The sequence below is a fragment of the Lineus longissimus genome, chromosome 14 (genome assembly GCF_910592395.1).
Source record: "Lineus longissimus chromosome 14, tnLinLong1.2, whole genome shotgun sequence".
In the NCBI taxonomy this organism is placed as follows: domain Eukaryota; kingdom Metazoa; phylum Nemertea; class Pilidiophora; order Heteronemertea; family Lineidae; genus Lineus; species Lineus longissimus.
Genome location: NC_088321.1, coordinates 15,210,837 through 15,222,620, shown reverse-complemented (window position 1 = coordinate 15,222,620; position 11,784 = coordinate 15,210,837). Strand labels below are relative to the sequence as shown.

Genomic DNA, 11,784 nt, shown 5'->3' with positions numbered 1-11,784 from the left:
CCCTCCCCCACAGACAATTCAAAAGGATTTCCAGTAATGTTCAGGGATTTCACAACATATTTACTGGTATTCATAGTAAATTTAGATATTCCCAGTAAATTTACTAGTATTCCCAGTAAATTTACTAGTATTCACAGTAAATTTACTAGTATTCACAGTAAATTTACTAGTATTCACAACAAATTTACTAGTATTCATAGTAAATTTATATTCCCAGTAAATTTACTAGTATTCCCATTAAATTTACTAGTATTCCCAGTAAATTTACAAGTATTCACAGTAAATTTACTAGTATTCACAGTAAATTTACTAGTATTCAGGGCAGATTTACTGATATTCATGGTAAATTTACTAGTATTCATAGTAGATTTACTGATATTCATAGTAAATTTACATCTTCACAGCAAAGTGCAACACTTCATGACAAACTCCAACCTCTTGACAGTAAGATATCCATAACTTTTAAAAATTCTGTCCGATGCTGTCTGACCAACCATGCCCTCTTTTAATAAATTACAAAACTACTCGCACGCACCAACTAATACAGCAATATCTTGAACGAAGCAAGATATATAATTACGATTAACAACGGGTCTGAAATCTCTGTATTGAGAAATTCTATGGATTTCAGGATTTCACTGAAGTGTCCAAATTGTAAAATAATTACCTCGAGAGTCATTTTGTGCAGCCCGACATCACGTCATATTAACTAATCTTTTCAGCATCAATAACACAAAATTTTACGAAAAATTGAAAACAAAGTTTCAACAGTTATTGAAACTAACTATCCAGTAGTTCCCATTCTTCTCAAAAGAGGGAGGGGTGCACATCAATCCATGTATCAATGCATGTTAGTTTGTTATTATGGTGACCCTGTTCACCCTAATGAGTTCACAATTCGGATATTCGTGAACTATTTCAAGCAGACAGGGTCACCAAATGTGCTGACAGTGCAAAATTCAAAAGCACCACAATTATTTATTACTTTGTTAAACACTCAACTAATTATCCCAAGTTATCAATCTCTTAATTATATAATCAGGCGTAAATTATTGTTAGTCAGCAGTGTTATAAACAGTGGTCGCATGTTAACCCCTCCCAGTTGAAATCCACTGCAAGAAAACTGTCAACTGTGAAATTTTCGCGAAAATTTTGGTGAAAAATGCTCATTTTAAATTCGCTATAGACTAAATACCGCGCTGGCTCCCAAAATCAAGTTGAGTTGAAATGTTCACGGTTGTTATGTCTGTGTTTGAAAATGGGAAAATGTCCCGAAAATTTCACAGATTCAAGATTGCGGAAGTCGTCTGTTTCTGTTAAAATGTTAGCCAGATTTCGAAGTGTTACGGTTGCACTTTCCCCCATCCCATTATGGGTCAACCATGATACCCGGTACCTGTAGGTATTTAGTACTACCAACAAAAGAACGATAATTTACATTATAAAATGCCGTTTTCAATTCTAGAATCAGGTGACGTAGGCCTATACACCATAGCAATACATCACATACACAATATCAAAACCTCCAAAAAGCTTTACAAATACGTTTAACCCTCTAAGGACTGAGACATGAAAGTATGTTATCGATAAAAATACCAAAACTGGTCCTCAATGGGTGCAAAGCTTCCGTTCAGATCGTTAACCCCTTCACACATGTGAATCGTATGTAAACCCAGCCTGCTTGTTCAATGCTGTCAACTACAGTCTAGTTTAATGAGTAAAAGGACTTTACTCTTTGTAATCTTTGAGTAAAAGCCAAATTCTGAATTTCCCTGTCTCAGTCCTCCAAGGGTTAGGATATCCTTACAATAGGCATTCGTCAAAAATCTTGTTTACAAACACACAATTCTTACGAAAATGAATCAATGAATGCTTGATGATTCTTGTATTGTCCACAGGAGGCGCTGAACACCGCCCTTTTTAAGTTCGCACGACACGCTGGCTTATACTGCCAAGCATGCACCAATTGCATTGTCCTAGTAACCACGTAGTCCAATAGGTGGAGACACCTATAAAGTTTGGCACATCGCGCATAACAAATGCACTGTAATCTCGTCCCCAGGGTTCTCCTGCCCCTGCTGTCGAGGTTGTGACCCACATACTATGAACACCTTGGGACGAGGCTCGACAAATGCAAGAGTCCAAGTCGCAACCTCGTACCAAGGTCACTGAGACTCCTGTTTCAAGTTCATGTCTCATTCCATCATTTGGTTACAAAACGTCCTTTTGCGCTATTCCAACCTCGAATCCAGTTCAACCAACCTCACAAACAATCCAAGAAATGGAACTTTTTTGACGATTGAATCCAACGCGCACAGTTCAAGACGAGATTTTGCACACTTTTCAGAAGTTGATCCCTGATTTGCTAAACGGTCACAAATGACACTGCTAATAGCACCAGTGATTGTTCGGTGCCGTTTTCAGCTGGCCACCATGTTTACCTAATGAAATATGGTACAAATGGCACCAAGTTATTTGTGCACAGTTTCATGAGTATTTGAAGACATTTTGTTATTGGCGCTCATTTTTGCATTTTTTGTTGCGCAAGATCGCAAAAGCAAAGTTACATATTCCACGATGATTCTTTTGAATATTGCTCAGATTGTGGTATCGCTCAGACTGTATAGTAGTATCGCTCAGATTGTATTGTAGTATCAGCCAGATTGTATCGCAGTATCGCCAACGAAGTTCGTCATCATTCTTAGCGATTGTTGTGACTTTGAAGACAACCGATTGTGACTTGTAAAACTAAACATCTTTATGAATATGGCCATTGATTTAAGTACCCAAACCTTCCCATGACACACGGAGAGGAAAAATCACATTTTGAAATGTGATTGTTTAGTCCGGTGATGAATCAAGACTGTTTAAAACTGCAGTGGTAGGGTTGAATATGATTTCAAATGGACCCTAAGTATGTTTCCAACATTAGTCAAAACTGGAACCAGAAGAGGTGCGTCGTGAAGTTCCATTGATCAACCACCCGTAAGATTGTCCAAAATGCACTTTTGATGAATTCGCGATGAAGAAATGAACTGTAATGAACACGACTGTTGAATCCTTAAAGCAGAATGGTGAGTTTTTGTCGCTTGAACGAATGCTTAAAGGTGAACTGTCCATTTTCCGGCGGCTAGCATTCGAATTCTGATTGTGTGATTGCGTTCAGATCTTTCATGATTCCCTCCAAGTTAGCCATCTCTGCTGATAACTCCTCCGTGCTCGATGATCGCTGAAATCGACAAGGTATACATTTCATTTTCCAAAGCAGACAAAATATTCAAGACAGTAGAACCTCTCTATTAAGAACACCGATGGACTTGCAAATGTTATCCTTAATGGAGAGGTGTCCTGATAAAAGAGGTCAATTTGAATGGAAATACAGTACATCAATCGCTTTCTTCTTCAAATGAGACTCAAGCCGATTTTCTTTGCGTCTATGCCAGGGGAGACTGAATAGCTAGCACTGTGTGGGGTGGGGAGGGGGGGGGCAATAATGGAAGACCCACAAATACTCACAGGTAAATCCTCGCCTTTTTTATGATGTGATTTTATCGCGGCATCGGGTGCGCGTGGAGAGATTACGGGCAGAGGTGATCGTGACTTCATGGGACCAGATTGACCTGACGAGGTCGGGACTGTCTTCTTATATGGACTAGTGGCTTGTGTCGGTTTTACTGAAAATGAGAAGGAGACATTCCAGAAATCTTTGGTAAGAATAAATTTCAGATTATTTTGAGGGCATGGATGTTTTTGACTAGAGTGAGAGTCCAGTGTAAGTCTGTGTGGTTGCATTTTTGACTGCCAGATCCCATGTTAGCCCAGTTTTGTCACTCTGTTGGCCTCTTTAGGCTGTATCTCCATTACTTTTGCCTTGTGAACAACAGTTCTTTATGAACTTGTGGCATTCTTTCCATTGTCCTCTTTGCACATTCCCTGGTACGACCAACAAAGGCTTATTCTGTGTTTGGCAAATCACATCACAACTTTTCCCCAAACACCGGATCCTCACTTGAAACACATCATGTAACCACTGGAAGACCTACTGGAGTCTAACTTGGGTCTCTTTACATTGAAACCTTACTGGAAATACAGGAGAACCACTGGATTACCACTGGATTCTATCTAGGGTCAGGGGAGACGAACTTCTCAAAAGCTGTGAGGTGCAGGGCTACGCTTCTACCAGAGTGCAAAGTGCGGGTGCAAACCAGAACTTTCAACACCATGGGAACAGACTCACGATTTTTTATCATTGTTATCAAAAGCATGATCCAAATAGGACCTTTGATTTTTCAAAATTGCTTTTTACAAAATTCTCTTTAAAAAATGCCTCAAATGAAAATTCTTAATTGAAGAAATTTGAAAATATCAAAAATATTTACTGATTAAAAAAAAAAAAAAAATTTTTCTGTTAAATTTGGAAATTACAACAATAAGTTAGTATTTAATTTCAAAACTTGTTGAAGCATACCAATTGAAATCTGAGCACAAATTTATATTACAACATCGAGTTTGATCAGGATAACAATAGACAAGGTTCTTGGGGAAATCTATAGAAAAGGAAATTCAAGATGGCTGCCATAGCTGCAATTCAAAATGGCTGCTATAGCTGCCATATTGGAAATCCAAACTGGAAATGGCTGATTTCACATTGGAGAGGTCAACAATTTGACCAGAAATTTCACTCTGCCATAACTGAGTTGAATTTACAACACAAAATGGGTATTTGGGTCCTATACAATCTCGCAATCTATGCATCAACACTTTGACAACATTCTTTACTACTTTCATTCGATATCGAGTTTACGACTCTAAAAGCGTACGCTAATTCACTGTACAACATTGCTTGACACTGAGGAATGCTGGGAATATGAGTAATGCGTACTCAGTTCAATAAGTGAACCAAATCGGCCAAAACAAAATAATGTTAACCGCAAAATATACTCATTTTTTGGCAATTCGAGAGAATTTCTTCATACTGTGATCAGAGAAATGTTCACCAATTGCCAAAATTGCCAAATTCACGGATACAAATGCTCACAAAGATTTCACCATTTACTGCCTTATTAATTTCCTACCTAGACCCAAAGGATCCAAAAAATGCAAAAAAAATTTTTCTGGACATAAAAGGGACAGAAAGTTCCTTAACTTAGCCAAGGAGACACACTGAGTATAATGCAGCTGAGTCAAATATCCGCCTCAGAAACAAACAAAAGGTCAGAACACAAAATGATTAGTTAATTAATGCACAAATTGAAACTTAGTTCATTCTATAACACACCCAAAACAAGATGTTTCTGTCAAAATTTTCTATTCCGATACAAAAATTGTTCTGGTATGTACATACTCCCTACATTTTTGGTGACAATTCATGAAAAAATACACCGAGTGTCATTTTCGGAAAAAACCAGTACTAAATGTGCTTATCCCCCGATTCTAGGATTATACATGTCTAAATTAAATAGTTTATGTGACCCCCCCTCACTCCCTTCCCTTCTTGAGCATGTCAGTCACTGGTATTAGTGAAGAGTAACTCACAACTGCCAAAGGAAGTACATCTGCAACCAGGTTGGTACCGGAAACCCTTCCCCTGTGTTGCCCTGGAGAAGGAAAACCCTAAATTCTTTACGTAAGGTACTCTATCCTCATTGGAACTAGGGTCCCAATCTAAATAAGGTAACGGGGTTGGAACCAACCTAGGCAGCAGGTGTACAGAAGCCTTGGGATGAGGTTGTTTGAAATTGGTTCGCTGGAGCCTTAAGCTGAACTCGTAGGCGCGTATGCCGATAGTGAAAGTGCTTACGGCATAAATGTGATTACTGTACGGGTCAAAGAGTAGGAGAGATTCCTGCTCAGCTTCTCCTTCAAAGAAAACATGAAGTCAGTTAATACGACACATCCCCCTTTCTTCAAGTGACCATAGCACCACACAGTGAGAAAAATAGTGTTCATTTTCACTTTTAAATGTGTTATTTCCCAATCAGATTTTGCTGGAAGTACGGAGCCACCTATGTGCCTGGGAAATATTTGAAATTCACAGCCTATATGTTTATGGAATGCAGTGCTGTGCGCTGCGAGGAATTACTTATGAACAGAACAGTATTCAACCAATATATGAATAGTTTCATCGCCATATCCAGCAAATTCTTACAATGACTGATCCGCCCTCAAAATTTCAGAGGATTTTGGCCAACAATAAGACTTTTTGTGAAATGTTTTTAGTCAAAAGCAAGAACTTCCTAGAAGTGGCAAAAACAGATATATCTGGCTTTACGATGCAACTCTTATACAATCCCAATAGTTTTGTGATAGTGATTGCAAACTGTTGGACTGGTGTGATACTCGATATTTGAAACGAAAATCATACAAATTATTTACGAATGCCATCATGTTTTTCACGCAGAACTCAAAGATTGTGAGCTAAAGCGAAGTTGTGGCTTCAAGTAAGTTCTGGCCTAGAATAAAGACCACGAAGACCTTGGTCAATTGAATTTTCGATATTTATATGATTTTGAAAAATGATGGCATTTTTATAATTTGCAAAGTTCCCGTCACTCTATAGGTTGTAACTTTACATGATGTGAAGATTGAAATGTGAATTGTTTCTATTGAAAGGACAGCAAAACAGAAGACTGGTTTCGAATGTTTGACTTTAACAAGTTACGCAAAGGAAAATCGCGATGATTACATATACAATTTGGTCCAACACCTCGGCAAATGAAGTCGACGACAACTGACTTATGGAAAAACTCAATGCCAAGTTCCGAATACTGTTTATGTAGCCTAACTGTCAGCAATTTGTTGGCAATTTTTTTTGTGGTTGCTTTTTTTGCCAAAAAGTTATGTTGTGGCTGAAATAATGCCTTTCATCAACCGTACCGCTTAAAACGCATTGCGCCACCTATCAACAAACATCGAAACCCGTCTTCGAAACACAACAGTAGACAAAGTGAAGGAGCAATGAGTTGTAATATAAACAGGACCGGAAGGGTTGGTGTGGAAGAAGGACTCGGAGGAAGTGGAAGTTGGAATCTAAGGCAGCGCTCGATAGGACATGCATGCATACAACACTAGAAATCTGGATTAAGTTGATATGTTATTCTGATGGATGATTTTTGCTCTTGATGTGCTGGGGTGAATTTTGATGGGTCTTGAGGTTCAGCATGTTGGTTGGCAACAGCTGGTAGAAGTCTTGACAACATGTGCTGCCTGTCCTGACAACAGGGGTTGTCTATCCTGACAACGGGTGCTATCTGCCCCGACTATAGGGGCTGTCTGTCCCGACAACAGGTGCTGTCAGTCCTGACAAGAGTTGATGTCTGTCCTGACAGGTGCTGTCTGTCCTGACAACAGGTGCTCTCTGTCCTGACAACAGCTGCTCTCTGTCCTGACAACAGCTGCTCTCTGTCCTGACAACATGTGCAGTATGTCCTGACAATGTCTGTCCTGAAAACGGCTTCGACTGTCCTGAAAACAGGTCTCCTCCAGGTCTACCTCACAAGAGATATGCCGCAATCATGGACAACTCTCTGCAACAGGTATTGTCCAGCCTTATAGAAAGTTTTTTTCATCCCCATGACACATGTTGCTTTCCTGACAACTGGTATTATCAGCCCTTCACAGTGTTGTCGTCCTGATGTACCAGGTCTTTTTCTCCCTCCCTCCGTCAGTTCTCTCTGGATGGGGTTGCACCCCATTTCCACAATTTCTGGATCTGTCACTGTTTTTGCAGACCTTGCTCACATGCAGGTTTTAGTTCTCATGTAGATAAGTAGTCACAGACAGATGAAGTAAGAATTTGTATGTACATGATAGATTTTAGTATCATGCTCATGCGTGTGCGGTCTAGTTGAGTTAAGCCTTCTGTTCAATCAGTTGATTCATAACCAATTCTTTATTTCACAAATTCGATTTCATAAAACTGTTACAAAGATCCTCCGTTTACTTTTTACTTCACTCATTCTTATCATAAATCAACTGCAAAAACAAAAGGCAACATTCAAGAGCAAAAAATCATCCAAGATCAAAACCAAAATTTAGTCAGTTGAGTGACTGAAATTGTTTTCATACCTATATGTTTGGGTGTTGGAGTACCAGGGGCGCTACCGTTGGGCGGCCCGGGGACCGAGAACGATTTTAACGGGTGCCCAGGCCGGTGTGGTAGACTTTTCGTCGACTCCGTAGGAGTCGAAGAGTTGGATCCAGAATGGTTCGTCAGCTGATCATACGGAATTGGTGCTTGTTGGTTGTAAGGGCACGGCGATTCGGGCGAAACGGGGCCTATTTTGGGGAAAAATTCAAAAAATGAAATTGTTTATAAATTTTCTGTCATTATATGATTGACTTGTTTAGTTAATGAAAAATTTCAGTTAAAAATGTTGCAGTTTGTTTCTTATTTTTTCGGTTGCCGTGGTTACACTAATGTTGCTAGGTAACAACACAAGGTTGCTATTGTGATAGCTTTGTCTTTACACACCCAACTACGATTGCGTCAGGTGACTAGACAGAACAACAGTTGTCATGTTACAAGCACTGGTTGCTATGGTGAAACCAATGGTTGCCAAGGGCTTGTGGTTGCTACGGTAACACTCCAGCCATATTGAGGTGAGAATCAAACAAAGACAAGACGAGGACAGACAAAATGAACACTTCCCAAAAACTGGGTCAAATTGTCATAGTCAGCGTAACAAAATACATGACTGGCTGTGACAATTTTTCCTCTGTGTGAAGATACACCTAAACATTACCACATGTGTAGAGGTTTAAATATTTTGTCAGGTGCTTGGATAAAAGGAAATCATGGGTATATATGTCTGATTATGTTATACAATAACTATGTGCTCATTATTATGTTTCTCCACAATACTCAACAGGTCAAGGTCAAATATCAAATGACCTTCAGATATCAAAGGTTATTTGGTGAACCTTGAACTTATAAATTGTTAAACCTGATAACATGAAAACCACAGTCACAACCAACAGAACACCTCAGCTGAAAAAGAAATTCCCTAAACCCTCATTAAAGGCGAGTGCAACACTGTGATAAACAAAAATATCTGACCTTGAAAGGTGAAGGTCGTACATAATGTGACCTTCAAATTTTCAATGATCAAAACCTCAGAACATGTCTACATCTGACATGATCAGTTTTTAAAACTGTCTGACCGCATGACCTTGTGTCAGTCAAATATAACAACTGACCTTAGTCAAGGTCATTTTCGAGACAGTGGCATCGGCTAGCAGCAAAAGGTCAAGGTTAGTATGCTTATTGGGTCAAGGTCATAATGAAATGTGCTAGCCTAAAATAGAGCGTGGGGTATAATTTGGCAAAAGTTTCAATTGCAGATTATCAAAAGTGTGAAGATCGCTAAAATGCATTCCACAGAAGCTAACAACATAGTGATGGACTGTCAATTGCATCTACTAAACATTCCAAAACATCAGCTACCATATGGTGACACAAGGTGGAGACACTGTCACAAATTAGCCATTAAAATGTTAGAATAGAGAACCAACTGTATTTTGATGTCAAGGTCAAATACCAAATGACCTTCAAATACTCCAAGGTCATTTGATAGCAAAAGTTCACAATTTCACATTATCTCGACTTTAAAGGTGAAAAGTCTACAGTAGTCAATGCAAATGTCAAATTTGAAAGAGTTTTTGGAGAAATGTTTTTTGTTGTGACGAATGTTCCTGGTGAAGCCATACGGTAGTGGTCAAGTGACCGTGAACAAAGAAATAAGATTTCTACTAAACAGACAAGCACATTTCAATATATAACTGCTCCGGCCATTCGCGTTAGTACCCTCTGTCCTTCTGACCAAAGTTTTGGCCGCATTTTGAGTCGAGTTGGCTGTTAATTTGTAAGAAAGATGGGAAGGCATCAAGCCAAGCAGTATTAACCTTTCTGTTTTAGGTTGGTAACAAAGATTGTCCGCCCCTTTGGAAAAGAACATGACTTTTTAAATTTCTGAAGTTCCAAATTCTTTCTTTATCAATTCTTGGCAACATCAAATAAAACTTTGCAAACACAATCTTTAGGTTAGAGGGTAAACACACCAATGGCCGCAGCAGACGATAAGGCGTTTGTAAATAAACAAGGGCGGCACCTGATCTTAGACTGTCTCGACTCATATGACGCTGGAGGCTTCGGCGATCGAATGTGCAGCATTCATCTTTTGGGGGAAAAACAAAATCGAAAACGAACTTAGCAACGTAAAAGAAGCTGGAAATTAATGAGCCGACTTTGGTTTGGAAGGTGTCGTCATGTTTTGTGTCAAATTGTCCATTGCGCATAAAATTGGTTCCCAACTATGTCACTAGGGGTCGTGAGCACAAGTATGAAATGTCACTCTCAAAATCATATGTAAATCATGTTTAACTACCTTTTGCTTTCTATTCCCTTTGATCACAACAACAATACACCCAACTACACTTTTTTACAGCTAACAATTGTCAATATTTTGTAAAGAACTGTACAAAACTCGATGAATACCCAAAGAAAAACTACCAAAAACACTTTTTTCTTGGATTTCCTTGCAGTGATGGACAACATCAATGAAAATATTTCAAATCTTTAGTGAGCAGACGACACCTTCCAATCTGGTCTATTAGTGGAACGAACGTAAACAAACGGCGGGCAAGCCCAAACAGAACCTATAAGCAACATAACATTCTACTTGGGGCTAAATCCTACGCTCCGTAACCCTATGTACAAAAGGGTATCAAGATCCCAAAAGGTGGCGCTGATTTTCACTAGGATATGCATCAAAATGAGGCCAAAGCCATCTCTACCATGATTATCAGCTTTTATGAAGTGATCCTTTGATAAATTTGATTATTTCCAGGCAAAGAAATAAGGATGAACAAATAAAGAAAACCGAAATAACATTTTTGGAATCCCACAATTTTTCACTTTTGAATTCAACGAAAACATTTGTCATTAAAGGTAACTTTTTCGAAGTTAATTTTGTAAATATTTTCAAATTGAAATGAAAGTGTTATTTTCATTCAGCATTCCAAGCAATCTACAGCCCTTGAATCTTTTTTGAGGGGGGGGGGAGTGGGTACTTGACAAATACAAACAAACACTGGTATTCCAGCTAGTAAGGGTTAATAACTTGGATGAGGGGAGCAATCATTTATACAAAATCTTCACATTTCCATACCCCACCCTTGCAGGCAAAAATGGGCCATGCTTCACTTGACATTTTATGTACAATGGACAAGACCTATTCAAAATTTCAGGGGTGATAGGTGTTGTTGAAATCAATACCTCCCTTTTCAACTAAAATGGGCAATGCCCAACAGCAGATCTCAATCAAAATGGACAGAACCATTCAAAACCTAAGGGGTGTTTACCTGAGCTTGGCTGCGAGATGTCTCCTGCGTGAACACGTGGGGGAGGATTGTTGTACTGTGCGCTGTATTGGGTACGAGGATACATGGGTCGTACCGGCATGGTCGTTGATGATAACAGCGACCCGCCAGAGTCTATAATATGACCGTTAGGTATTGCAGTAGCAGTTGCGATCGCTAGAAGAAAACAAGTCCAATTTTGAGAACACTGTCACACATTATCTTTTTTTAATATATGTTCAGTTTTGCAGGAATTTTTTATACTTTCACCATGAATTTTGATGAAAGAACAAGAGGTGCAAAAGCCTGTCGCTCAGCTGATCAACATTTTGTTGTGGCACATGAGACTCAGCTGATCAACATTTTGTTGTGGCACATGAGACTCAGCTGACCAACATTTTGTTGTGGCACATGAGACTCAGCTGA

The 11,784-nt window shown here is 39.1% G+C and overlaps 1 protein-coding gene across 14 annotated transcripts in view; it reads right to left on the bottom strand.

Moving 5' to 3' along the window:
- The window catches only part of LOC135498546 (neogenin-like), a 139,836-nt gene continuing 128,052 nt past the window's right edge, over window positions 1-11,784 (bottom strand). For 8 of the 14 annotated variants that reach the window (XM_064788809.1, XM_064788814.1, XM_064788812.1 and 5 more), the window contains 5 exons: window positions 11,362-11,535; window positions 10,110-10,175; window positions 8,068-8,277; window positions 3,517-3,674; window positions 1-3,229 (listed from right to left, as the gene is read on the bottom strand). In XM_064788809.1, coding sequence (XP_064644879.1) covers window positions 3,131-3,229; window positions 3,517-3,674; window positions 8,068-8,277; window positions 10,110-10,175; window positions 11,362-11,535 — 707 coding nt within the window. In that variant the 3' untranslated portion in view covers window positions 1-3,130. Of the gene's footprint in view, window positions 3,230-3,516; window positions 3,675-5,800; window positions 5,860-8,067; window positions 8,278-10,109; window positions 10,176-11,361; window positions 11,536-11,784 lie in introns of those variants that run through there. The other 6 variants (XM_064788818.1, XM_064788819.1, XM_064788817.1 and 3 more) reach the window with 6 other exon arrangements.